Source organism: Callorhinchus milii, unplaced genomic scaffold (genome assembly GCF_018977255.1).
Source record: "Callorhinchus milii isolate IMCB2004 unplaced genomic scaffold, IMCB_Cmil_1.0 Scaffold17, whole genome shotgun sequence".
NCBI lineage: Eukaryota > Metazoa > Chordata > Chondrichthyes > Chimaeriformes > Callorhinchidae > Callorhinchus > Callorhinchus milii.
The window spans coordinates 7,717,108-7,743,740 of record NW_024704758.1 but is presented as its reverse complement, the minus strand read 5'-3'; the positions used below and the strand labels follow the sequence as shown (position 1 = coordinate 7,743,740).

The 26,633-nt window shown below is 38.7% G+C and overlaps 1 protein-coding gene and 2 non-coding genes across 3 annotated transcripts; all 3 read right to left on the bottom strand.

The window, feature by feature from the left end:
- On the bottom strand, positions 1-26,633 carry ipo7 (importin 7). Its single transcript, XM_007887577.2, has 25 exons — positions 26,515-26,633; positions 22,019-22,100; positions 19,011-19,164; positions 17,911-18,069; positions 17,159-17,315; positions 16,652-16,741; positions 16,069-16,163; positions 15,865-15,949; positions 15,263-15,397; positions 14,389-14,488; positions 13,936-14,012; positions 12,607-12,723; positions 11,670-11,759; positions 10,588-10,753; positions 8,906-9,066; positions 8,558-8,686; positions 7,654-7,720; positions 7,447-7,572; positions 6,161-6,258; positions 5,397-5,492; positions 4,916-5,136; positions 3,881-4,086; positions 3,226-3,429; positions 2,431-2,547; positions 1-2,097 (listed from the first exon to the last, which is right to left on the bottom strand). Exons 1-25 carry the CDS (start codon positions 26,596-26,598, stop codon positions 2,000-2,002), a joined length of 3,114 nt encoding a protein of 1,037 aa, XP_007885768.1. The 5' UTR covers positions 26,599-26,633; the 3' UTR covers positions 1-1,999.
- Positions 8,040-8,219, bottom strand: LOC121850349. The gene has a single exon (XR_006085562.1). It is a non-coding gene; the product is annotated as a small nucleolar RNA SNORA23 (small nucleolar RNA).
- On the bottom strand, positions 13,674-13,852 carry LOC121850348. The gene has a single exon (XR_006085561.1). It is a non-coding gene; the product is annotated as a small nucleolar RNA SNORA23 (small nucleolar RNA).

Sequence of the window (26,633 nt, the reverse complement as noted above, 5' to 3'; positions counted from 1 at the left end):
CAAAGTGAAAAGGTCAATTTAATGCAGTTGATATTTTAAGAGCTACATTCAAAATACACTTCTCAGAGACAACAATGTACTCTGGCAACATCCTCAACCCAACTGGTTGCGTGTTAAATTTAATTAGCTTTTCATGTTCAGTACTGAGCGCTCAATTTTTTTTAAATAAAGTTTTGTAACTGAATATCACCACAGGGTTACAGCAATCTGCAAAAATGATTAATGTTCGTTCTTCTGCGACATCACTGCCTGGTTTTATTGGTAGATACTCAAACGTCCCAACTTCATCATCCTTGGTCTTGTATATTGTCATTCTGATCCGATATATAATAGCTTCTGTGCCAACTTCAGCCACTTTGGTGCTCCTGTCCAATTCCCCAGCCTTCCAGCGTGATTTTCTGCACTTCAAACACTCCATCTTCCAACCTTTAATCATCTGCCACAATACTGCAGTGAATTCCAAAATCACCATTTCTCAACTTTGGCACCTCCTGATCACAGCCTGTGTTAAAAAAGTGCAGCATAATGCAATAGTGATTTTTTTTTAAGCGTTATCTTAAAGACAAGGTAGATCTGTTCAAATGATAACTAGCCAGCGCAGCCAAAACTGGTTTGCAACCTCAATGAACAGATAACCAATTCACTTTTTAAAAACACTTATTTTAGTCACTAAGTGACACTGCACCGCATTTTATAAGCACAAGTGTAACCATAATCTGTTTACTGTGCACATCTCAATTTGGATTGTGTGTTGAGAATGACAAAACGGGTTACTCATGAAGAAACACTCGCCTTTAAAGGGTAACCAGTGTATTTTACTCCTAACCTCGAAAGCCCTTTTTTTTAGAAAAAACAAAAAAAGGTATGTAATTTACACAAATGACTTTTTACAACAAAGTTCAACCCAATTTTTTTTTAATAGTTTGTTGCATATACAGATGGATCATCCATACACACATCAACCAATTACAGTACTTTTGTTTTTTTTGCTCTTAATATTAGAGCTTCATGTTCAGGTCCAATTTTACATGCTTCTATATAGACTTTGTTTACTGAATTAGTCTCATCAGTGCTTACAACAATTTCACTGTATCCAAATTTCATTTTTAAAGACTTGTAAATAGAGAGCTTAAAAAAGGGCACTGAGGGCATTTCCATTTTCAGCAGCAATGGAATATCATTGACTCTTTTACAGCCAAAATCCCAATCAAAACCAGAGGTGGTGGCTACAGGCAAGACACCTCTGGTCAAAGAGCACAATTTTTAAACTTAATGACTCCACTTATATTTAGACCACATGTCCCTTAAATTTGTAATAGAATAGCAAATAAACTTGCTATTCAATACAGAAGGCTAGAAGGCTTTCATAATATCAAAGTGCTATTTATGCATTTACAAATACACATCTGCCATTATGTAGTGTTATGATCCGTGTCCGATACTCTACATCTGAATACAATCATTTTTAATCCTGGGTGAACAGGAAAATTTGGAGACAATTTTGCAAGTTATCCACGTGCCATGGCATATTTACATTAAAAATGAACTTGAAATGTGGAAAACCAGACTAATACCAACACTCTTATGGATGTAAACATTGGAGGAGCCTGCTAGCCTAAACTACAGATGTGCTGAAATTGTCCCAGAAGCCAATGATTTCCTAGCCTGAAATGTAACCAAGAAAAAAAAGCTGTCAACATGACATTCCCCCTCGCCTTTCAGGTTCCCATGATGCAATAGGTTTGGAGATTTGTTTACACTAGTCTCTCTCTCAGGCCGATGTTCCTCTGAAACCTGTTTTTTCTTTTCCAGAGGGCTCTCATGATCAAAATCCCACTTCTCTGGGCATTTTGTCCATTCCACGTACAGTAGTAGGAAGTTGAGTGAATTTTGTGGATGAGAACGGATTTATTTTATTATTTTTTGGAACCACTACTGGAAGGAACAACACAAGCTTTCACTACAATCAGTCACACAGTACAATGAATCAAAAGCAAACTCAATTCATTCCTGGGGCAGAACCACCAAAATTGAATGAAGTTGGCACTACAGGAGTATTGAACTTGTATCCACCATGTTTTTCAATCATTTTGGACTCTGAAATAAAATAGAAAAAGTCTTATTAGTTTTCTTTAGGAAATTAACAGCCCCAAGCTTTTAATCTGATTGCACCATGAAAGGAAATTGTAACAATGACAGTTGCATTCAAAACAAGCATTCTACATACTAGAAACATCAATGATCAGGATTATGTGGAAAAAGCAAGGTTAAAAGCATACAGCCAATACCCAAACTGCTGACCATTTCACAGTTCAATTCTGTAGAATACCACTGCCCTTTATGAGGACCAAGCAGCCATTTTTCAGTATTTTGCAACAGTTTTTGGACCTCCACTTCCCCACCCAAACTGAGAAAAGGTTACGTAAGCACCTAGAGCAGCTCTTCTCTGGTCTGCAAGAGTTCCAATATCTTGTAACTGCTTCCTATGCTCATCAGTGAGATTACACGTTAGGGCTTGGTACCAGGTTGGATCGCGGTTTTGAGTAGCTGAAAAAGAAACAAATGGACTAAGACTAGTTATACTTTAAATTGACCTACTGTATTATTATTATTACCACCTGCAAATGCCTACAAATACGGTCGCTATACAATACATCATGTGAAGTACTGCAAAGTTTTGACAATGTTATAAGGCATTATATCAAATGCAAAGATTATTAAAATAACCTAATCTAATGAAGTATTGTTTCAAAGTAATCACCAAAATTAAGTTTTACTAGAATATGAAAGCTATGCTGCAGCCAATCTGTAATACACTGCAACATCACTGAAATAAATGGAAATGGCGAATTAATATGACTGTACAATTTCAGACTAAATCGTGTTTCAACTCAAATATCATTTTCATATTTTACAAAACTATTAATAAACAGTGAACATAATAATTACAGATAAAAAATATAGTCCGCGTTGACCAGATGTTTAACCAAAATACAGTTGCAGCATATTGTTCTACACATCCCACCATTATTCTGTGTAACAGGATAGTGTGCTGCTCTGTAGAGCTATCTTATGTTATGAATTAATAATTATTTTGGGAAAGTAAGTTTCAAATATAGCCTAGAATGGATTTACAGCTTTAAGTTCGTAACACTGAATTCCTCAAAAGACACAAATCCAGGGACATCTTAAGTTTAATTAAAAAATGCTTGAACAGCTTCATACTTTGGAGTACAGTTTTGAATATTTGATATTCGTCTATATTGCTATCTTCATCATCAACAATGGTGCAGTATCCCTCCAGAGCAGTCTCCTCTGCATCATCATCCTCCCATTCCTCGTCATCACCATCTTCCCCCGCCTGCTTCGCCAGCATTTCCAGATACTCTTGTCCATCCTCATCAATATCATCTTCATCACTTCCCAATTCTGTCAAAATAAATTAGTTACTACCTGTTTTGCCAACTGATGAATCTTTTACACATTGCAAAGCTAGTCTGTGTTGTGCCCGGTTTTGACACCTTTTTAAAAAAATAGCAAATTCCATAGTTCATGCGTTGGATAAACGTACACATTAACAATATATACTATATTTAAATAAATAAATAAATAAAAGGAAAATCATTTTGCAGAAGTGCACATTTGAACGTTTGATTATGATATGGTCAGGCTGAGCTAGGGCACCCTTAAATCTACCAAAATACACTTGGTACACTGACCCCTCAGTATCAGATAAAATCATACTCTGGATTTCTTTTTGCTCCAAAAAAACTTAACAACTTTCCATAACACATATTTAGGGACAAATTACTCAAGTTTAGTGATTGAAAATTAAATTTTGGCTCCTGACATAGGTTTTCTAATCACACTGGAGTCGTACCATTTTCATCATCTTCATCTCCATCCTCATCATCGTCACTATCGTTTTCATGCTCTGCACGGCAAGCATAGGCTCTCTTCAATCCACCGAAGAGGAGGGTCAGAGCTGGTAGGATTTGCCCTGAAACCTGGTTCAAAATCTGTGGCCTCTGTTCTAGCTCAATCAGGGCACATAGACCCAACACACACATTTTCCGGTCATGTAAACTGTAAGAAAAAGCAGCACAATTAATTAGATGCATATATACAAAATGGATACAAATAAGCACATTAGCTGTATAAAAACTGACAGGTAATAGAATTACATGGCATTCTCACAAAACCAGCCAGATTGACTTGACAATAGAAAAAGACTTTATAATCCACCCCTCTGCATAAACAGAATTTCTTTGCTTACATTAAGAGGGAAGGACCTGATAGAGATGTTCAAGACTATGAAAGGATTTGATAAGGTGGATGTGGATAAAGATATTTCCACTTGTTGGCGAGTCCGTAACTACAGGACATAAATGTAAACTAGTCAGTGGTAGGTCTAGAGAGCATGGTAACAATGTGGAACCCATTATAGGAAGCTGTGATTATTAGCAAATCGCCTTCATATATTTAAGAGAAAACTTGATGTATACATGAGTGAGATGGCAATAGCGGGGATTTTGAAGGTGGGGGTTCTTGTGAAGTGTAAATCAGGCATGGACTATGTAGGTCTGTTTCCGTGCCTATCACCATCCCAATGCATATAGGTCCCCAGGTCCCACTTCCCAGGCATGACATGGTACACACAAGATGGTAGTCAAAGCTGTTATGGAAACAGGTTTTAGATTCACTCACTGGATCACCACACTATGCCACAATATACAGAAATGCAGCAAGCTCATCACTGAATGTCACAGTTCTATTGCTATGCCACATCATCACCCACAGACCAATAATAATAGATGCTTTAAATCCAAAAACAGTACAGTAAGATAGTTTTCACAATCTCAAACAGCCTCAAAATTGGATATTTTTCCTTTAGACATTGAGCCGATTCACTTACCCTAAAAAGCAATCTACATCATTAAGCCACTGGTTAACAAATTGTGTGGTGATTGGCTCTGTGTTGTTGGGGAAGTGCAGATTTTCCAAGGTGCTCAACAGGAGATGGGGGCTGTAGTACAATGCAGCAATGGCAACTTGCAGACACATAGTCCTTAATTCACTGGTCTTTACTTCCCTGGTCAGCCTCTCAAGTGCTGCTTCTACAAACAGCGGTATACACTAAGGAGAAAATAAAAGTATATTAAGTGCATTTGAAAGAATATCCCACATCAATTTATGGTCAAAATCCAGCAAAACATCAAATTACCAAAGCGATAAATTCAAATCCCATTACAGAACATTTGCATGCAGGCTCTAATTAACAGCAATAGAATGGAAAAGGACAACCATTTTCAAAATGTTTTACTTCATATTTGTATTTACGTTTGTGATTACATAAAATAAAATTGAGCTATTATCTACATCAATCTCATACCAACCTGGTCAATGCCTCGGCCCTTACACTGTAGAATAACGACTTCTAGCAGTTTAGCTGCATGGCATTCTGCATCCTCTCCTGCATCCCCTGTTAATACCTAAAAGAAAGAATCGATTTTCTAGCTATAAAACAGAATAGAAATTAAGCGAAAAGATTTTGGGAAAGTGAGAAGTGCTCACAATGGAGAATGGACACCTTAACATTAGGAACCCAGAACAACAAAGGAAGCTTCAAGGGCTCATCAAGCTGTATTGGTTATACTCATTCAGCTTTATCTGTTATTCATCCCTCTTTAGGTCTCTTAGCACTGCACACCATTCCCTAATTCAGGGGTGGAGGGCCCAAGCTAGCTGCTCTCCAGCTACCTATCAATGTTGCATTAAAGGAGGTATGCATTAGTGGTCCAAGATACTCTATTTACCATCCATTCCACTAAAGTTCCACCTGAAGCTCTTCCTGCAAATGTAGTTGACCTTGTGAATTTACAGCAGGCCAGAAAATTATGGAAGAACACTTTCATACAATGATGAAAGAATGCAGAAAAGCAGAATTTAGCCAGTAATATTATAATTTTTCTATCAAATCTAGATTTGAACTAAATTTTGATTCAATGCCAGTTTCAGCACTCGCTCTCAATGTGTGGCAGAACAATAAATGCGGACTCAAAAACTGCTTTGATAAGAAAATTCAGGTTGCTGGCTGAATACTGAGTTAGCATGGGAACGGGCCATCATTATTTTACCACTGCACGGCTAACCGACTCACCTTTTTGCACATGCTGTAGATCATTTCCAGATATTTGGTGTCAGACAATAGCGTGTCGGTGTCAACCGTTACATAATTGTGTAAGAGAGGCATCATATCTGCAATTCAAAAGAACTTTTTAAATGATGTGGCCTGTACCGTACTGAAGGTGCAATTTCACCAAGTTTTGTTGCCTTCAAACTTTGGTTTTACAAAAATATCATTAAAAAACATTTTGGAAAACTCACAATATCACATATTAGAATTCAAAATATCATAATTGCAAGGCACAAATACCGCAATTTGGGATAGGTTGTGTTTAAAAAAAAACAGCACCTCTAATCTTGTCAACGAGGGAAGTTTCCAAACACATTCTTAGCCTAATCAATACACCAAAAACCAAGAAATAAAGTTTGTAGAAAATAGAAATGCTTCAGATCACCTCCAACAGTGATGTGTTCTCAATGAATTGTACATCAGCATATTCAAAGTCAGTGAAGCAAAGTATAGCTGCTGGAGTTATTATACCAATTATGGATTAATTGTGTTAAATAGATTACATCTACCAAAGATCCATCAACATATGGTTTCTGGGGTTTAATAAGAGATAAGAAATAATGTATCTTCACCTTACTTGTTAAACACACTTTAATTGCCATATTTTAGGGGGAAAAGAGCAAACCTGCTCAACTATACCAAGCACTCTTGACGGTTAAATTTCTTTTTATCCTTCATTCTAGTTCAGTTCCTCCTCTTCCCAAGGTAGTGTATTAAGATGGCAATGTAATCTTATAAATTACAGCAAGCCTGCTTTTTTGGCTAGCTACTCTACTGCAGAATATATCACAGTCAAACTAGAGTCTACTTTGGTTACTCTAGTCAACTATACATCACCATACACTGGCAAAATGGAGTAAGTCAGTTCAGATCAAATTTTCTCCCCAGAGCATCTTACCAAACTGCAAAAATTACCTCTTTTCACTGAGCAACTTGAGCTCACTAGGCACCAGCTCTTTCTAAACTTCACAACCAAGGTGAGGCAGGCTGGGTTATTCTGTGATTATCACACGTTACAGAAATAATACTTTGGTCTAGACCTAACACATTTTACCCAATGAGAACATATCTATACTAACACCTATTGAAGTCAAGATCCAGATCTCTGCTCCAATTGTTCAGTGTTGGATTCTTTGAATCTACATTGCTGAGTATAATCAAAAGTATTTTGTGTACATTATATAGGAGACTCAGTTTTAGCTGGCACAGATGCATTGTACAAATCAAATAATAACAATTTTTCTGCTTACCAGTAAAATAGTCAAAACCATCTTGCTGAAACACCTCAAAGACAAGAGGCAAGAGCTGCCACATCTGTGGTGAGACCTGCTGACAGGTCAGACTGTGTGCCAAGGACAAGATTTCTTCATAAAATTCTGCCAGAAAAAAAACTAATTAATTCACTAAATATGATCCAACTACAGTACAATGATACAGGGAAGCAAGAAACCACATACCCAACACATGTTGTTGCAAGACTGTTCCAATAACCTGTAAACAGATGCCTTCAAGCTGCTGGGTGATCTAAAAGAGAAATGTTTCACTTAGTCTTCGAGTGGATCTGATTTCAGAATCAAATAAACTATCAGGTTCTTCAAGTCATACCAATAACTATCTATAGTATTCACCAATATTGCTCATCATCACAATCAACTCCTTTCAATGGTGAAATACTCATCCACATCATTTTGTCAAATATCAGCTACACTACTGTGAAAGTGGCAGCAACCACAGCGATCATCACGTGTCCATTTAAAATAATATATATTTTAGGTAACTACACACTTCCATTTAAAGAGCATTTTGATCCATGCACACGGATCAATGCACTGAGCTATTAAACTGTTGTATGAGAGTTTGGAGGCTGATCAGTGGCAAACTGTCTTGCGACGTCACTGGACCAGTACTATGATCTCGTTTTTCTCTGTGGTCAGCAGGGTATGTGTGAGCACTGCAAACCAGCTGCAAAACACAGTCAGAAAACAGCACTAAACAGGGACAGATACCTTGCACACAGCCTGCCTGCCAACCAAAGAATTTAACCCCACAATATTAAAAATGTCAGCTTCTCAATGCAACAAAGAAACATTCGTCACGACAGAGAATGACCAATCTTAGCCCTCCATAATGAAGACAAGTTTGTACAATTAGATTCCGAGAACAAGTTAGAAAAATCTAGTGCATCATTGCAAACTATTTCCTTCAAAACAATGAATATATTTATCAGCCATTCAAAACCAAGATAGACATCATCAAACTATTTCACACCACTAATATTCAGCACATGAATGAAAATACATAAAACAAATCGCTTATTTAATCATTTTAGGGTTGCAATTTTGACATATGTACAACACTAACCTCCTTGTGATCCTCCACAACACTAAGGAGTGTATCTATTGTGTTAAGGATTCCCATGGCTGTAACTGCTTTGTCATCACTGCCTTCTTCATCCGGACCCGTTTGGATTACTTGGTTAAAGGTCATTGCCTAAAATAAAAACCAAAGGCTCAAATTTTATTAGAAGTTATTTCACTTCAGCAATAAACTTTTAGCTCAACTTTACGACACCTCAAATGTGCATGAGTACAAAGACAACTAATCAGTGGATCTAACCAACACAATACAGTCACAAGATTGTAATTATGAGCTATACAATAGTTATAGGCACGATTATTCACAAGCAGATCTAACAATTAAACCACTTACCAAATGCTGAGTCATCTCCACAGCAATAGGGGTCACCTCTTCACTATATTCACAGATCATTTTTTGAATCACGTTAGTTAAGTCATCATTCTCAGTCTCTCTCACAATGTGTAGTAAGGCCTGCATCACAGGTCTAATAAAAGGTTTGATGTAGTCCTTAGCTGAAAGGGAAACATATTACACAATCAGTTCACATGGACTAACTGCTTACATAAAGCAAGACTTCATCTTAAAATGTCTTTGTCCTTTTTTTCTTGTAGGGCTACCGGTGACGGGCATTGTCAAGTCAGAGGGCAGATCTGAAAGCTAGTCCCAGGCCCTTTATACAAATTGTTAGGTGTTGAATTGCAGCCCAGATGATTTTTCTCCCCCACCCCCTCGTCCAGCACATTTGGGCTTTAAAACACTCCAAATTAACTAACCAACTGCAGGCTTTAAACTTCAAGACAAGTTCTCTGCACCAAAATGGGGAGATCATAATTGTCCAGAAGCTGCCTCAGCTAACATTCTGCGAGACAGTGAAGCAACTTTTAGCGAACGTCTGATAGGACAGGTGAATAATAATCAAGGGGCCAATTGCTCAACGTCTTCTTAATAGCACCTTACAGAGTACCAGTTGTAAATTAGAAGAACTTCAAGGAACTTTCATTGATAATTAAATATTAATATATATATACATATAGACACACACACTTAAGAACACTGAATAGCATAAGGTGGCATTTCTGATTGTAGCACTGGGTTACAATGAACTGGTAATAGACTGCGTTAATTGTTTTATGCGGATAAGTACAAGGAGACTCTGAACTGACAGAATAACACAAAAAAAGGTGTAGAATGGAGACAATTGCAGATAACTAATCAAAAAGGTTATTTATACACAAAAAAAACAGTTATAGAATGAAAAATGCTTACAAGGTTTAATGTCCACCACAAACATAGTAGCAAACTACCATGTTTCTTTACCTTTTGGAACATTTTATAGTATGGCATGTATTCAGCATTATCAGACTTGCAATTACTTTACTAGGTGCAGTTGCAACAAGATCGTCAAAATCAGACCCCAGATAATTCTAATAAAAAATAATTGGTATCACATTGGCGACCCAAAGGGGAAGTATTTTAAGTATGGCAGATCTGAGCCAGATTCCCAATTTAAAAAAAATTAACTTGACTGCTATGGCCGGTAAAATCCTATCTGATTAGATGCCAATGGGACAACCCAGAAATTCAGCATCCTCTTCAGTCCAAGTTTAGTTGGTTTGGTTGGTTAACAGTTAAAGTTCAGACCAATTCTAAAACAAGGACACCATGGTCTCAACGGATGGAACTATATCACAACACATTTCAGTACTGTCTATGGCACAAACAAAAGTTAAGAGCTCTTATACCTCCAAGGAGACTATTTGCAGTGGAAAGCTGCCACCATATCCACAAGCAAGTGGAAAGGGTACAATGCCAGTAGAGGGAAAACACAGCAAATAAATTGCCAGGCTACTCCCATGAAGGCTAATGGAGAATAAAGATGCCTTCACTGGCAGCAGCGTCTTTTTCACTCTTTAAATTGCTGCTCAATGACATTTGCGAGTCAAGCAATCCCTTGACTATGGAAGCAGCCTTTTATATAAAAAAAGGTAAAATAAGAAAAACACATTTAAAGCTTTTTTCGTGGCATTGGTTACCTTTCTCTTGGTTACTGATGAGGACCTGAAGAGCTATAGCAGCCTCTACTTTCACAGGCATTTCCTTATCTTCAATTAGGCATCGCCGAGTCAGCTCCAGAGCAGTCTGCAGGTTCTGGTCAATTTTAAACTTAACTTCACAGAAATAATGAAGGACCCAACAGGCCTAAAATTGACAAGTCAACGAGTTCTATGGTCAGAGCTAGAGGTTTGCAAACAGAAAGACTAATTGAATATCGTTCTTGAAGTCTACAAATAAACTGCTTGCCAACTTCCCCCTCTCTCCTGAAAGCTCTGGATCATGTTTGTGTGCAAGCGCTAGCATCAGAATAGATTGCAGCACGTCAGAAAAGGCATAAGCAAGACACTTTCCTCTCTCCTACCACACCCACTGCCCCTTTATCCTTTTTCTGATAAAAGATTTACATGGGATGCAAAAAAGTAATTCTATAGACATTCCAATTAATTGTTTCACAGATTAGTCAACCAATTGCACCCATTAGTCTATTCCTAGATAATCACCCATCACAAGTCACAAACCAAATTTGTGAATTGTTCAAAATCAATGTTTAAGGTTGGTTTAATCAAAGGACCTTGCTTATTTTACTCCACTATGGTCAGAAGGTTGTGTGTGAGCACATAAATCCAGCTGCCAAACACTGCCTCGCAGAAACAACGTGATGGCAAAATGTTCTAAGAAATATCTGCAAATTCATAGAAATACTGCTTTTTAAAAATGACATGCAGTTAACCAAAATAGCCTTCGACAACAAAGAAACCATAACAGCATTACACTCATCAGAATTTATTGAATGATGTAATTAGAAATGGGTTTAAAAAGGGTGCGGTTTACATAAAAATCTACTAACAGGCTCTCAACAACTGTATTCCAATTAACAGCATCTCTGTCATAGTAACTGCAACCTTCAAAAACTGTACAGATTAAGAATTACGTTTATAATGCTATCTCTTTCCAGTAGAAGGAAAAATGATTCAATACCTTCAAAAGAGGAAAAAAATGTCTAGGAAAAAAAAGCCTCAGATAATGCTCAAGATGCAACGTATGAAGTACACATACTCACCCTTGCTCTCATGTACCCCAGGTCACTGCTGAATAATGGGAAGACATGGTTCTGTAACATAAATTCCATCTGATCCTTGTAGATCTTTTTCTGTTTCAGAAGGAGAAGTGAAAATGGCTTAAACTCGTTAAACGTGTAACAATAAAGGAAATATGGAAAGCACAATTTGATAATAAAATTATATGTGGAGATCTATTCTGCTGTCTCTTTATTAAAAAAGTAACACTTTTTTTTATAATAATAACCCTTGCTATTGATATAGTACCTTTCACATTGTTGAGATGTCTTAAAGCACTCCACGGAATATACTTATAAAGTGGATTGACTGTGTATTTTGTGAGCGATCTAAGCTTTTCCTTCTTTCTCTAAGCATTCCCATTTGGAGGCAGGAGCAAGGCGATTTTTTTAAATTAAAAAGTTACGGTTTGTGAAAAGCATCTTTTCCAGCCAACTGGAAACTTAAATTTAGAAAATTGTCATCCAGGTCAACCTGGCAATGGAGGAAAACAAAATAGGCATCTACAACCTAGAATGAGTGTTGGCAACATGAGTTCTGCAACCCTGCACTCGAGAGTTAAATGTAAATCTCATTTCTGGGTGTTATTTGCGTGGTGGGGGGAGGGGAGAAGTAAAGGAGGGTAGACGGTGGAAAAGAGAGGAAAGATAATTGTTTTATGTATTTTTTGAGATGTCTTGAAGACTTTATTAGGCACTGTACCAAATGCAAGGATTATTGTTATTATTATTATGGAATTAATTTGCCTGCAATCAGGCTAAAAGGAAATTATGGTTTGCAGAAGCAATAACCAGAGGAAAAATTGTAAAGGATAAATTTGAGGTATAAGTGGGGGGTTGACATTTTAGTCACCAGGAGCCATAAACAAATAAGATTGTTTCCTTAAGTGGCAGGTACTTAAGTAATTTCGACATCACCCACCTTTAATAGTACTTCTGCTAACGATCCAATCATATGCAAAGCTCCATCTTTCTTCCGAGGATCAACAGTTGGTTCTGTAAGAATTTGGTAACAGAACCCCATAGTTTTCTGCAACACCTGCATCAAAAATCAGTTATATTTGCAAGATTAACATTTACTCCAATACTGTACATGTTAAATTAAAGCAAAATGAGTGGAAATATAAGAGGCGGAATGAACATTGGAAAGTTGAACCAGAAAAACTGATAATGCCAGAGTTCAATCTATTCCAACAAATAAAGCTTAAACAAATCCAATGGTTATTCTTCAGAACTGCATTACTGCAACTTCCTCTTGTGTCATTCTGAATCAGTTGCTCAGATGTATGTAAGAGCTTGAGAAAGCACAGACTTTTTTCATGGGGAATCGTTTGATTACTAATTAGTCACCAACTCAAGAAACAAGAGATTTTCTGGCACAAAGCCAAGCCGACCACTCAATACCATGAGGTGGTGCTCTAATACACCTTCCCTTCATTAGTGACCAGTTTTCAATTATGAGCATTTTGCTCCCCCGCTGTTTATTTAAATAAGAAATGCCCCAAACATATTACATGCAATTATTTACTATGCATGGGAATGCTGTTATAGTGCTCTTTAATGGTGCACTGTCTCACAGGTCAATTGTGGCTTCTGGCAGTGAATAGTCAACTTTGAATGCTCAAACTGACCAATTTACGGGTTGGCAGGTAATATGCGTAATATGCGCTGCGTAATATGCAGGAATTAGCACCTTGGGACGTCCTCCCGATGTGAAAGGCGCTATACAAATATAATTCTGTTTTTGTATTACTGCTGACGAGGAAGTGAAGTTCTCAACTCTTCCTACACATAAGTAACGTCAGTGGCAAAAGGTCGGCAATTTTTAATTCTACACCTTACGTAATTGGTAAAGCAATTGCTAAAAATCAGGTTTTCCTCTATTGGGTTACAGTGGTTTGCCCCCCCTCCCCCCTCCCAATAGGTTTCTGGTCCAGAAATAGATATCCAACCAACGGCACGGAAACTCCCAGGCATCTTAAACAAATGCATTGTTTGAGAATTTGGAGGCTGGCCAGCAATTAACATTTTATGACACTACTAGGCCAGTACTATGATCTCATGTTTCTCTGTGGCCAACGGGTCTTGTGTGAGCACTGCAATCCAGCTGTAAAACACAGTTGGAAAACAGCACTAAACATAGATGGATGCTATGCACACAGTGCCTATTGCCTAAAGTTAGTTGCAAAACACACGTGCAATTTGAAAAGGACCCCAGAAAACCTAAAGACCATTGCAAAGTAATACTTACTTCTTTCCTCTTACTGCAAGCTGTATAAAGTAATGTTTGAGCAGCTGTCGTCGGAGAAATGAAGTCTTCAAACACATCTGTACAGAAAACTCAGAAATTAACCACAATAAAGGAGTCCCATCCACATTCTCCAATTGCACATTTACTGCATTTAAAGTAGGTTACATTTAAACTGTAAAAAGATGCAGTAAAACCAGGCCAGGATCCCATGTAGACAAACCATATTGTTCCCAAAAGAAAACTATTTTATGGCAGGAAAACTTCAACGACCATAAATTTCAAAGTGGACAGAAAATTTAAATTTTCACACAACGCATTATTTAAAGAAATGAACATTCTTCACCAATGGTAAATTTTACAGAAGCTTGTTGAATTTACATGCACAAATTATGTGAGCAAAAAAAAACAGAAAAGCACCTCAAAGGGAAGAAAGAGCAAAAAAGGCAGCCGTACCAAATTTCATGCGAATATACTCATATGGATCTTCCTGCCAGAGTTCCTCATCTGCATCAGTGTAGCACATCAAGGGGAAGACAACATCTTGGATAATACCCTACAGACAGTAAAAAAATCCTTTAAATTAGAATTTAAATTTATAAAGTAAAATTCACACCTTTAAAATCAGCAGCTACTTTCTCTTCACCTGGCATTAAGAGCCACAAAAAGTCACAAATCACTCAGCCACAGTGAATGCATCAGAAAAAAGGGTTGAATCTGGGCCCTTCCTAGTCCCGATGGATCACTGCACCAGGTGGTCAGTTACCCAAGTCTTCAAGGTACTGACTGGCTGTTGGAAACCATGGCACTTTACATTTCTTATCAATTTCAGTTTGTAAACGTCAAATATCAATGCCTGAAATCAAAGTGGACTGCAGTGGACATCCAACAATCAGTGACTTGTTAGCTCATCATCTCCATTAAGACTTTGCATTAGGTAGACATGGCCCTGAGGGCATAAGATTTGCTCTCTTCCCTTGGCCATTCTATAAACAGCTGGAAGATTCACTCAAGTAGTACTGGCTGATGCTTGCTTGTTAGCCCCTCCAAGGATGGACCATGGCAGCAGGTATGACCTGACCGTCATTGGTACTCATTACTAAACCAACAAATAAAAATAGCCAGATTAAACATAAACACTTAACAATCTTCATTAGCATTATTTTGTGAATATCTAAATTATTGACCAAATTGCTGCAAAGTTATGCAAGCCATGCTAAGTTGGATGTTGAAACAAGCTAGTACAACAACATGAATTTACATTTATATAGCGCCTTTCACAGCAGGAGATGTCTCACGTTATAGAGATATAGTAGCTGCAAACCCTTACCTGGATATGAGGCTTTAGATTCTTCCAGGTAACAGCATGAGCAACACCCTGGTTAATGTAATTCAGAGTTTGCTGCAATACACGTGGAGCCACATACTGTTTTTCTTTGTATTGATACAACACTTTAAACAGCACCTGGAATAAGAGAGCACAGGAAGTAAATAAAGAGCTAGGATATTAATAATAACACCTGGCACAGATAAAAATAGCCTCCATTATGACATGGATCTTAAATATCTAAAGAAAGTCTTGTATACCAAGAAAAAGTGCAAATAATAAATAGACTTGTAAATGCAGCACACACATCTAGTGGATTTACACAGATCTTCCACCTGAATCCCAAGCTTTAACTGAAATCTAAACTCCGCAACCATCATGCAGAGATGGCAATAAACTAAGAGGATTCCAAGGTGTGGGGTATGAGGAGCAAAATCAAATACAACCCAAGAAGCAAATCTCTGGGCAGGCAATCAACAACAGTGAGGAATGGCAACAAGTGAAATCTGTAGCCCCAGATCCCTACTTCTTGGCTTCAAATCACAGTAGTATTTTGTAATTTAAAGTGCCTTTTTGGGAGGATTTTATAGAAAGGAATACTGTACCTGCTGGATGCTAACAGCATAACCCTTGAGGAACACTTCAGCAAATTCATTATATTCTTTGGAAACATTACCCGGACTTCCATACCTATTAGATATAAATACAATTTAACATCTAGTCACCAAATAAATACATTTAAAAGCTTCTTAATTTGTACTATCGGAAAGGATTACAGAATCTCAATTTTAAACATTTAAAGGCATCACCTTTCAAACAATCTGGCCAAGATGTGTAAAGCCCATTTCTTGCACTTCCACCAAGGGAGCTCAGGCCGATCATCTTCATCTACTTGAAGAGTTTCCTTCAAAATAGAAAAAAATCCATTTAATATATTAAAATTGTATGACAGTGATACATTCATTTATGTTTAATGGGATTTCAAGTTACATACTCATGGCCTCGAGTAATTACGCAAATAGTTCAAATATTTGCCAACGGGAACCATTGAACAAAGGTGTTCAATGAGAAAGTTCTTATAGAATTTGATTAAAAATAGATTTAACCATTTTGGTACCACATTTAGAATAAAATTCTTGGGGTAGTGATGATTGCCTCGACCACCCTTTCAGGCAATGGAACTCATTGCCTGAAAGGGTGGTCGAGGCCGATTCGATAACTACTTTTAAAAACGCGCTGGATGGGTATTTGAGGAGGACGGGTTTGCAGGGTTATGGGGGAAGGCCTGGGGAGTGGGATTGACATTAATTGCTCTATTCAAAGAGCCGGCACAGACTTGATGGGCTGAACGCCCTCTTTTTGTGCTGTACGATTCTATGATTAATAACTTACTGGAGGGACATCTCTATTAACAACAGTTTTGAGTATTTCCATCCATTCGGTTAGGTTTTGTTGGTGTATCAGCTCCAATGGCAGAGTGTACTGTTGGCACAAATTAGAAATCAAAAATTTCAGTCTACATTCATAACATTTATTCAGATTATAATTAAAACTATCTTATAAATAAAGATGGCTTAATTGTTTTAGTAAAGATACTTCATGCAATATTTACTTCAAATGAAATGAGATTTTGTTAACTATATTAAACATTTACATCTTAAAACTAAAACTTCTTAATTCATGAACAGTAACAAAACTGGCTCCTGGTTGGCTCACTCCAATGCATAATGTTATAGAAAGGCAAGACAACTTTGCCCTTGCACAGAAAACTATACATTCCTTAGTGCAGAAACAATTAGATGGTTAGAAGGAATATTGCTAGGATAGAGAAACAAGCAAGGAAATGGTGAAAAGGATCTATAGGTGGCAATCAGAAGGTTCATGTCACATTAATAGTACCTGAACAAGTGCATAGAAAATTTTGAAGATCTGTTTCTGTATGAGGACAGAGTGATCTGAAGGGTCGGAGAAAAGCTGGACAAATCGATCCTTCATCATTGGCAGAAAGTGTTGCATAGCTGCTATTAATGGGCTACGCTCCTCTGGTTTCTTGTACCTGTTTACACAAAATATGCAAGATTGTACATCAAAAGATATGTAGAACATCGCCTAAAATATTTCTACCTTCAAACTAGGAAAATTAAGCCACCCACAGCAAAGATACAAAAGATTTACAATTCGTCATTGCTTCTAAGAAATTGATAAAATATTTTTTTTTAGGAGGGGGAAGTAAATCAAGTGAGAAACCATTACCTTCCTTTCCCGCCCAATTATCTCAGTCAAACTGCAATGCAATCTAGACACTCATCATACCACTGGCACCTGGGTCTAATCTCTCAGAGGCAGAGACAATGCCTGCACATAGTGTACATGTTAACCTGAACATTAGCATTTTAGAGTTCTAGGATTGCACTTTTGGGTGATGCCACCGACTGTACTGTTGATGTATTTGGGGATTTTGTTCCCTTAAAATATTCTCTATCCACCACAAATTACCTCTAAATCCCTTTTACTTCGTCACAACACACCTGATAGATACGTGTGTACGTAAAACAAGATTACAAATCTAAACATAATTGGTACAAAGATTTCAACAAAATCAATAGTTGTTTTATCGAGGCTAAATTAACCCAAATCTAGAAGCAGCTTACTCATAGTTCTTCACCAGTTGGTAGAGGCAGAGGAGGATTCCAAGCCAACAGGCACTGTTGTCCGACTGCAAATAAAATCCAATTTTATCCACCACAGCAGTCCATCGGCCTGGATAGTCATGCTTGATTATTTGGTGAATGCAAGTTGTAAGCTGCACTCTAATGAAAAGGACAATATAATTTTTCTTTGCAGTCAAAAATTAAAGGTAGTGAAGCAATAACAACATTACATTTGTATAGCTCCTTTCACGTCGGGAGGACATCCCAAGGCGCTGCACAGAGTACAGCATTTCAGACCCAAGCTGGGGTTGGGGGGGTATGGGAGGGGTGGGGAAAGAGGGTGGCCGATGGCATGGTCGAAGAGGAGGGTCTTGAGGCGGGACTTGAAGGAAGCCAAGGAGGGGGTGAGGCGGAGTGCCCGGGGGATGGAATTCCAGAGGTTGGGGGCAGATTGGCTGAAGGCTCTCCCGCCAATGGTGGGGCAGGTGGGTCGGGGGACATGGAGCAGGCCAGAGCTGGCTGAGCCGAGGGAACAGGCGGGTTTGGTAGAGGGTTAGGAGGTCGCATAGATAGGGTGGGGTGAGGCCATGGAGGGCTTTGTATTTGAGGACCAGGATCTTGAATTGGTTCCTCTGAAGGATAGGGAGCCAGTGGAGTCAGGCAAGACTAACATACAAACAAATTAAGGAGGTTAAAGATAGAGAAATTAAAGATGAAAGAATTTCAATCCACTATCCAATTTTCTAACTTTGTTGTGAAGGTTAAAATATTGCCACAATTTTGCTAAAGGCTAGAGAAGTTCTAATTTTATCGTCCTCTAAATGAAAGAAAAAATTAGGGGAGCCAATGTGTACTATTTTCTAACAAAATACCTTAAACTGGAATCCAGAAGTGCCTCACAGAATCTCACTCGAACTCCAGTCTGACAGGATTTAGGGTCATATTGCAGCAGGTCAGAGCAATATACTGCAAGCTACAGGACGGAGTTTCATTTGGGTTCCTTTATTGGGGAATCCCATTGGATCTCACTAACAAGAGACACTGGTATCTGACCAGCCTTTTCTGCAAAATCTATAAGCATTCTTTTCCATTGTAAGTACCTGATCAGCTCAGGTGACTGGATAATAGCCTCTATTATGTTGTCGCGGATGAACTGGCGATCGTCTTCTGGGATGGTAAATGGCTGCATGTCACCTGAAGTAGCTTCACGCTCAGCCCAGAACTGCGTTATTGTGTTTTTCAAGTAAATTACACCTGAAAAATATTATTAGACACAATGCTGAAAACAATGTGGATTAGTTATATGGCAATGTAAAGAAACTGCCTTCTCTAGAACGTCTGGTTGAACACTGTAACTATCATGTACAAACAGGTCTTAAAAGAATGCTTAGATGAAAAACTGAGCAGTCATGCAACATAAAGGGTATCAAATGTAAAGCCACAAAAACTAAAATGTACCATACATTAATACAAAAAGTTTAAAGAATTCTCATCTTACAACTCTTTTGAGTGAAATGCATCATCTGAGAAATATTCCTTGAAGTTTTTATATAACTAATGTTTGCCTTGATTAACAGTGTAGTCGTCACCCTTATAAAGAAATGAGACCGTAAATTCAAGTTAAAATCTAATTTCCAATCCATGCCCATTTATACCTAAATAATTCTAGTTCGATAATTAGGCCGTTCAATATATATGAACCCAGCTGGATATATTCCTTCAGATCAAAATATTAATGAGAATATTTTGATTTAAGCAGCTGCATTTCATTTCACATTGCTCTATTAACTCAAATATTTTCAGCAATGCCACACATCATGGGTCAGTGGTATGAACAGATATCAAAATGCTGACACAGCCGACATTCTCTACCATTTTACAACCATAATTCAGGTTCAAGCTGCTTATAAGACAAGACGATTGTAATTGAAACATCCTCATTGGTCACTTTTAATAGTAAAAGAATTGCAGGAGGTACACAGAATAAAGATATTTGCAATGATTAATCAATCCTTTCCTCAGATTAGTGCTAGCATCGCAATTACCAAAATTAATCGGATAAAGCATCAATATAATTATCAATTAATCTGAGCAAAAACAATGTTTTACTGAACATTTCCCTCCCCTTCCGGGGGTCACAGCTGATTGCATCCTCACTAAACAACAACAACTGTACACCCCAACGGGGTTACTGACCAATTGTAATGCTGCCCTATCTGAGATCAGCTAACTCAGCAAAGACTGGGGAATCAAACCTGCAACCTTTCTAATCTGTATGACTCAGTGGTTCGCTATTTCTTCCCACCCCCTATACCAGCAAACTGTTGATCCTGGGATACATTTCCATAGATGCCAGCAACCCTCTGAAACTTTATCCAAGAAGTCAGATCCAGCTGGGATTTATTTGAAAGCCTCTGTACTGTACTCATGTGTGAGCTAACACTGTAAATATTTATTTATCTTATTTGATCTTTAAGGGCACCACAACCTAGTCAGGTTCTGTTCTCACCCAACATCCAAACATACATATTCCAACAGGGTAGAACAATTTCCTAGCCTTGCCACCAAAGCCAATTGTAGCTCCCCGTTCCGAGATAAGCTAACTCAAGCAGACTTGAGGTCTCTGCGTTTACTCAATAACAGAAAGAATGACTGGTGGTGGGGAGTGAAGTAGGAGAGAAGATTACAGAGATTTAAAAGCATTACCTGATACAATGTTAGATCTTTTAAATACTTTTAACAGCAGTTTCATATTCCTTAATAACGATCTTTCTAATAACGAACATAAACTGCTAAAGCATTCAAACATAACTTGTGCAGCCACTGCCCCAACACAATCATTTAAGATTATTAGTAGACAGTGTTTAAATTGTTTTTGAGTTTTATTTCAAGAAAAGAACCAATCAGGAATACTTGTCTCATTGTCAATCTGACAAAACAAAAGCTAACTTTACAGAAAATCCTCCTCCTCCTAATCCCCTGCCTCGCTCGCCCCACTGTTGGACGGGTTTTCTGCCACTCTGCCCCCACTCTCTGGAACTCAATCCCACAGTCCCTCCACCTCCCCCCTTCCCTTGCCACCTTTAAGACCCATCTCAAGACGCTCTTCTTTGACCATGCCTTCAAACTCCCTGCTTCCCCACCTGCCCTCCACCCTCCCTGACCCCCAGCTCAGGTCCGTAACTGTCTGTCCAGTGCTTTGGGACATCCCCACCGCTTTACAAGTGTAATTTTGTTGTAACAATCCACACACATACTTATGGGGCTTCAATCGTCCATGGAATCTCATTTCTGATAGGTTGAAAAATTTCTAAATAAGAAACATTGGAGCATTTATTATTCAAGGGATTGTCTGCAATATAGAAAAATTACAAACAGGACCTGGGTCAAATTGACTTTTTCTGGTGATGCAAATAAGCCACAATGTAAGTAAACCCATCCCCAAAATTGACTGTTTTTCAAGTATTGACACATTCTGTCACATAGGACAAGATGCGATTAAAAATGAGATTTTACTGTTGCAAGTGCTTAATTCACAGTGAGAATTTTATGATGCATTCACCTGCACACCTAGCACTGCCTAGCTAACATAAAGCAACAATGTTAAGCTAGTTTGGTCTCAGTAAACACAAACAATAAGTACATTTATTTTATACCTTCAGTGATAATGTATTGACGGCTTGAATCATCACCATCGGAAGAAAATCTATCTGTCTAAACTGTTTAAAGTATATTACAGTAGAAAATCAGAAAACTCACTGCAACTTTGCCGTGTTACTTTCCTGGAATGACAGAGATCAAAACCTGACACTTCAGGTCATGTTTAATTCTGCTGACACTGCAAACAATGGCTCAACAAGAAGAGAAAAGTGCTGTTGTTTCGATATTTGCCCACACAAATGTATAGGCCCTACACTTTACAGTAAATCCTGTAAAGCACATTGAAACATCCTTGCGACGTGGATGGTGCTGTACTAAATGAAGGAATATTAACAAATATTTAGGAAGAAATATATGTGCTAACAGTGAATTAATGTTCAACTCGCATCCAGTTGTACAATCCTAGGCCTATTAGTCTTACGCAATTTTGAGGTCTTTAATTCCTTACCTGCTTGTCGTACAGGTAAATCCAGTTGGTCTGACATTGTGATTTGTAGAAGTGTTGACACAAAGGTGACAGCTTTGTTGGCCTGCAAAGTTAAAGAACAATATTAAAAACATGAATTCCTGCTAACACACTTTCAAAATCAAATTAGAAATTTACATTTTATATCAAGATAATGGAACCCCATGCTGGGGATGGAACAGCTTTTCCAGTCAGCATTTAGAACTCCAGAGAGTAACCGTAGCTCAAATGAGCATCCCCTACCAAATTAGTACAAACAAAAGGAACCATAGTCTTTCTGGCCCCCGAGTGAGTCTGTGGTTCTTTGCTGTATTGTGGGCAGCGTTGTACGAGCTGGGAACTATGTCGACACTGCACATTTCACATATGACCCTTACAGTACAGAAGCTTTCAAATAAATCCCAGCTGGATCTGAACCAGGATATTAGAAATACAACTGAATACATCACCAACCCATCTCCTTTGGATCTAATGACAGAGCAGCAACACCTCCTCCAATTATGTGTCACCTGATTCAATGACTCAATGTAGGTAGGATTTAGAACACTATTTTAGCCACGATAACCTGAAATATATAAGGAGGGGATGGAAAGAGAGAGAGAAAAAAAAAGAGTGAAGTTCCCACTCTTGATAATTATCCAGCAGCACCCTATTGAAGGTGCTTTTGGGATAAGACTGTGAATACCTACAAATATTCTTCCACCTGCAGCACTTGCCTGTTGACAACACATACACAAGAATGCACACACAAAAACATTGATCATTTGGGCAAGGTGTTAAAAAGAAACCTGTTGAACTGTACTCCATTAAAAGTTAGAATGGTTCAAGCTGGATGGAAGAAAGTTTGATAAGAAAAAAAACTATAGTACTCATATCCAGTGTTATGAAGAAAATCCTCAGTCTACTGCATTGCAAATCTTTAGTTTTAAAGAAATTGAAATATGAAAATAACATTTTTCTATTTTCAAAAGATCTGATCGGAGTAGGTACAGATTAACCCATTAGCCATATAGTTGAACTTTAACAGATTCCCAAAATACTGCAAAATCAGCTATATTTCATAGAGCTGCAATATTCCTGTGAGTATAATTTCCCCAAAATCGGTACTTTGCACTTTGCTAAAGTTTAACTTGCTGTAACATATGCAAAAATAGGAATAGAGAGTCAACAGGACTGCCTGAGCCAAGTTTGTAACCACGATGGGAAACTTGCGAGTGAAAAGTTCTGAGAAAGGGATAAAGAACTGCAAACGGCACAAAACGGATTGCTTATACAAAGAACACCTCTGGAAGAACAAGATGTAAAAAGTCCAATTTATACTGCAACAACTGCTTTTTAATCACACAAACTAGTCTTAAAAACTTAATGTTTTATTTCCAGTTAGTTAAAATTTGTGTTTTTCAACCTTACTCTCATTCATGATAGAGCCACTGTTGGCATACATTGTAACCCAATGCCAATAACGACCATTGGTAGACACTGAATATAACTTAGCATAGAGTAGAAGTGTCACATTGAGATGAAATCTACAAAGCACATAACTGAAAGATCATAGGCCACTGCAAACAATTTGGAAAGTCCAACAACCCAAATTTATAGTTTTTCTAGAAATTGCAATACAATTCTGGCCTACAAGAAGTTTCAAACATTTCTACAATACAAATTCAACAACAGTGTCAATCCATACCTCGATCTCTACCCGTATTATACAATGAACTGTCATGGACTTTTGTGCAAAATATACATTTCTGTTATGCAATCCAATTTGCTCAAAATTCCTTTGTTGATATTGAAACCAGCATTCAAACGTGTAATAACTTCTGCTAACCTATCACCAATTGAACACACCAATACATCAGCTGCAAATTTTTTTATATGTGCTCAGAATGCCAAAAACGTAATACTATACCACAAAGATGTGAATGAACCAATAGTGAGTTTAACAGAAGTAATCACCTATACATTCACAAACCATCTCAGCCAATAAACAACAACAACAGCAAAATTACATTTGTATAGCGCCTTTCACGTCGGGAGGACATCCCAGGGTGCTGGACAGACAGAGTTATGGACCTGAGCTAGGGGTCAGGGTGGGGGAGGATGGAGGGCAGGGGGAGAAGCAGGGAGATCGAAAGCACCATTGAAGAGGAGGGTTTCGAAGGTGGCAAGGAAGGGGGCGGAGTGGAGGGTCTGCGGAATGGAGTTCCAGAGGGTGGGAGCAGAGTGGCGGAATGCCCACCCGCCAATAGTGGGGCGAGCAAGACGGGGGATGTGAAGCAGGCCGGAGCTCGCTGTGCGGAGTGAGCAAACAGGATGATAGGGGGTAGCAAGGCCGTGGAGGGCTTTGGAGGTGAGGACCAGGATCCAAACTATCAAAACATAACAATGTTAATAGCATGCAACACCCTATGAAGACTACGTAAAGCTTAGATCTAGATTGATATTCCTTCTGCTTCACTTACGCTTTTTGGCACTAAACTATTAGTTGTACTACTGGATTCTTACTGGTCAAACATTTAAATGTCTTGAAGAAAATGGAAGCGACTTTGGTAAATTTCAATTTTTTAAATTAAATTACCATAAAATATTTTTTTTTAAATTAAGCACAACTTACTGTTATCCAAGAATTTCAACATCGAAAATACACTGCAATACTGCAACTACAGAACTTGAATGCCTTTTCTAGGAACAATTAACCAGCAGACAGCATTACTTTTCTTTTGAATGCATCACAGGCTAGGAATTCAGGCAATTCTACCCAGTGCATGTTATCAGAATCAGCTGAGGAATGCTGTCCTTCAACACAGAATGAAACATCAAGCAGAAAGTACACTCTACGTGTCCACTGTCTTGGTTTCTGTCAATCAAGCTGTACAGTATTTAGAAAATTATTTGTTTTAACTGATAGCATTTGAGCAAAAGTCAATTTACATTTTTCACAAAAAATACACAGAAACAATTAAAAATTTACACCAACTGTAAAAAGTAAATATGAAAGTCTGTTAACTAAATAAAATATAGGGTATAGTGGCACTTCCCCATTAAACTTGGAACAGCCAGAGAGCAACATGGTGCCACTAAGCATTAATCAGTTAAAATAGACCGTTTCACTTCTTCGCTTCCCTCAGTTTGAAATCTGAGCAATGCCAACAAGATACACTGATGTCTTCTGCAAGGGAATACTAAGGAGGGAAACCCTGCCCTAGTGGTAACCTCATTTAATGGTTAGCTGATTTCAGGTATTGGGAGATCTGGGGATGGAAACACTGCAAGAATACAAAGGAAAAACTGTCCAAATAAAATCTCATTCACCCCCCTTTTCTCATTTCTAAAAATGGAACATTTAAGTCAGAGATAACAGCAGAAACCATACTTTGGATTCTAAATCGAGATTAAGGCCGTTTTATTTGCTGTTGTACACGAAAGTTATATCTTTTGCCAACGATAACCGTAGTGGCGACCAAGTACGACATTTACATCCCATTCCAAGTTTCAAACTCCATACCATATGAAACTGTCACTTAGTTAATGCTAATTGAACGGGTTGTACTCTATTAGCGTTTGGGATACCAGAACAAAACTGCCACATAGGCTATTGAACAGTTTACGTGTGTAGGTTATTCGTCAACACTCTTTTGGGCTTTCATCGGGAATTCAAATCGGCTACAGGTATTAATTTTAGCCACAAGTCTTAAGAAACCACCAAGTATTATAGACACTGTAAGTTCTAAAAAATACACCGCAGATCATCCCATTGCACAACATTTTAAAAGCAGTGTTAAAACCTGGAAATCAAAAAAAAAAACCCTACCTGGCCAATGGGTCGCTGGTAATTATTTTTACTAAGCGATTACGTCCCAATGCAGAAAATTTACTCTGCGGAATGCGAGGCTCGAGACATCGTGGAAATAATTTGATTTCCACGGGCAGCAGAACGATCTGCGCTCACAAGCTTCGGGGGGGGTTTAAAAAAAATAATCACTCTCATCAATTGAAATGAACCCAAGTCAAGGCTTACCAGACGCCAACACGTTTCCGAAGTCTCCCCCCACCCCCCACGAACAGCTCAAAGTTAACCGGAGAGATTAATCATCGCGGTTTCCAGGAGTCGGCGGGTGGTAGAACCGTTAACCCCAAGTGCAGGGCTATCCCGTTAACCCGCTCTCCAGTTGGACAGCAGTACCCAGAGCCGGGGCTTACGGCGCGGCCCGCGTCCTGCCAACCAAACCACGTTGCTGCCCTTCCTTCCCTCCCTCCCTCCCTCCACACACTGACCGCGGAGGCCTTGCGCACAATCCGCCCCGCCCGCCTGTCCGCCCGCCCGCCTGTCCGCCCGCCCGCCCGCAGACCGGGCACACGGCGCGACTACCAAACCGCGAAGCACGGGGCCTAACGGGGCCCTCCCTCGCCGGCCGCGGCGCACAGCCGACTGGCGATGAGAGGCCTCGACGGCTTCCCCCCCCCCGTACTTTCCTCACCTCATTGAGTTGTCGCTCGGCCGCCTCCCTGAGCGCGGGGTCCATGGTGCCCCTCAGGGCCTCGATGATCTTGTTGGGATCCATTGGAAGTTACTCTCGAGGAGAATGGCGCGCGCGCG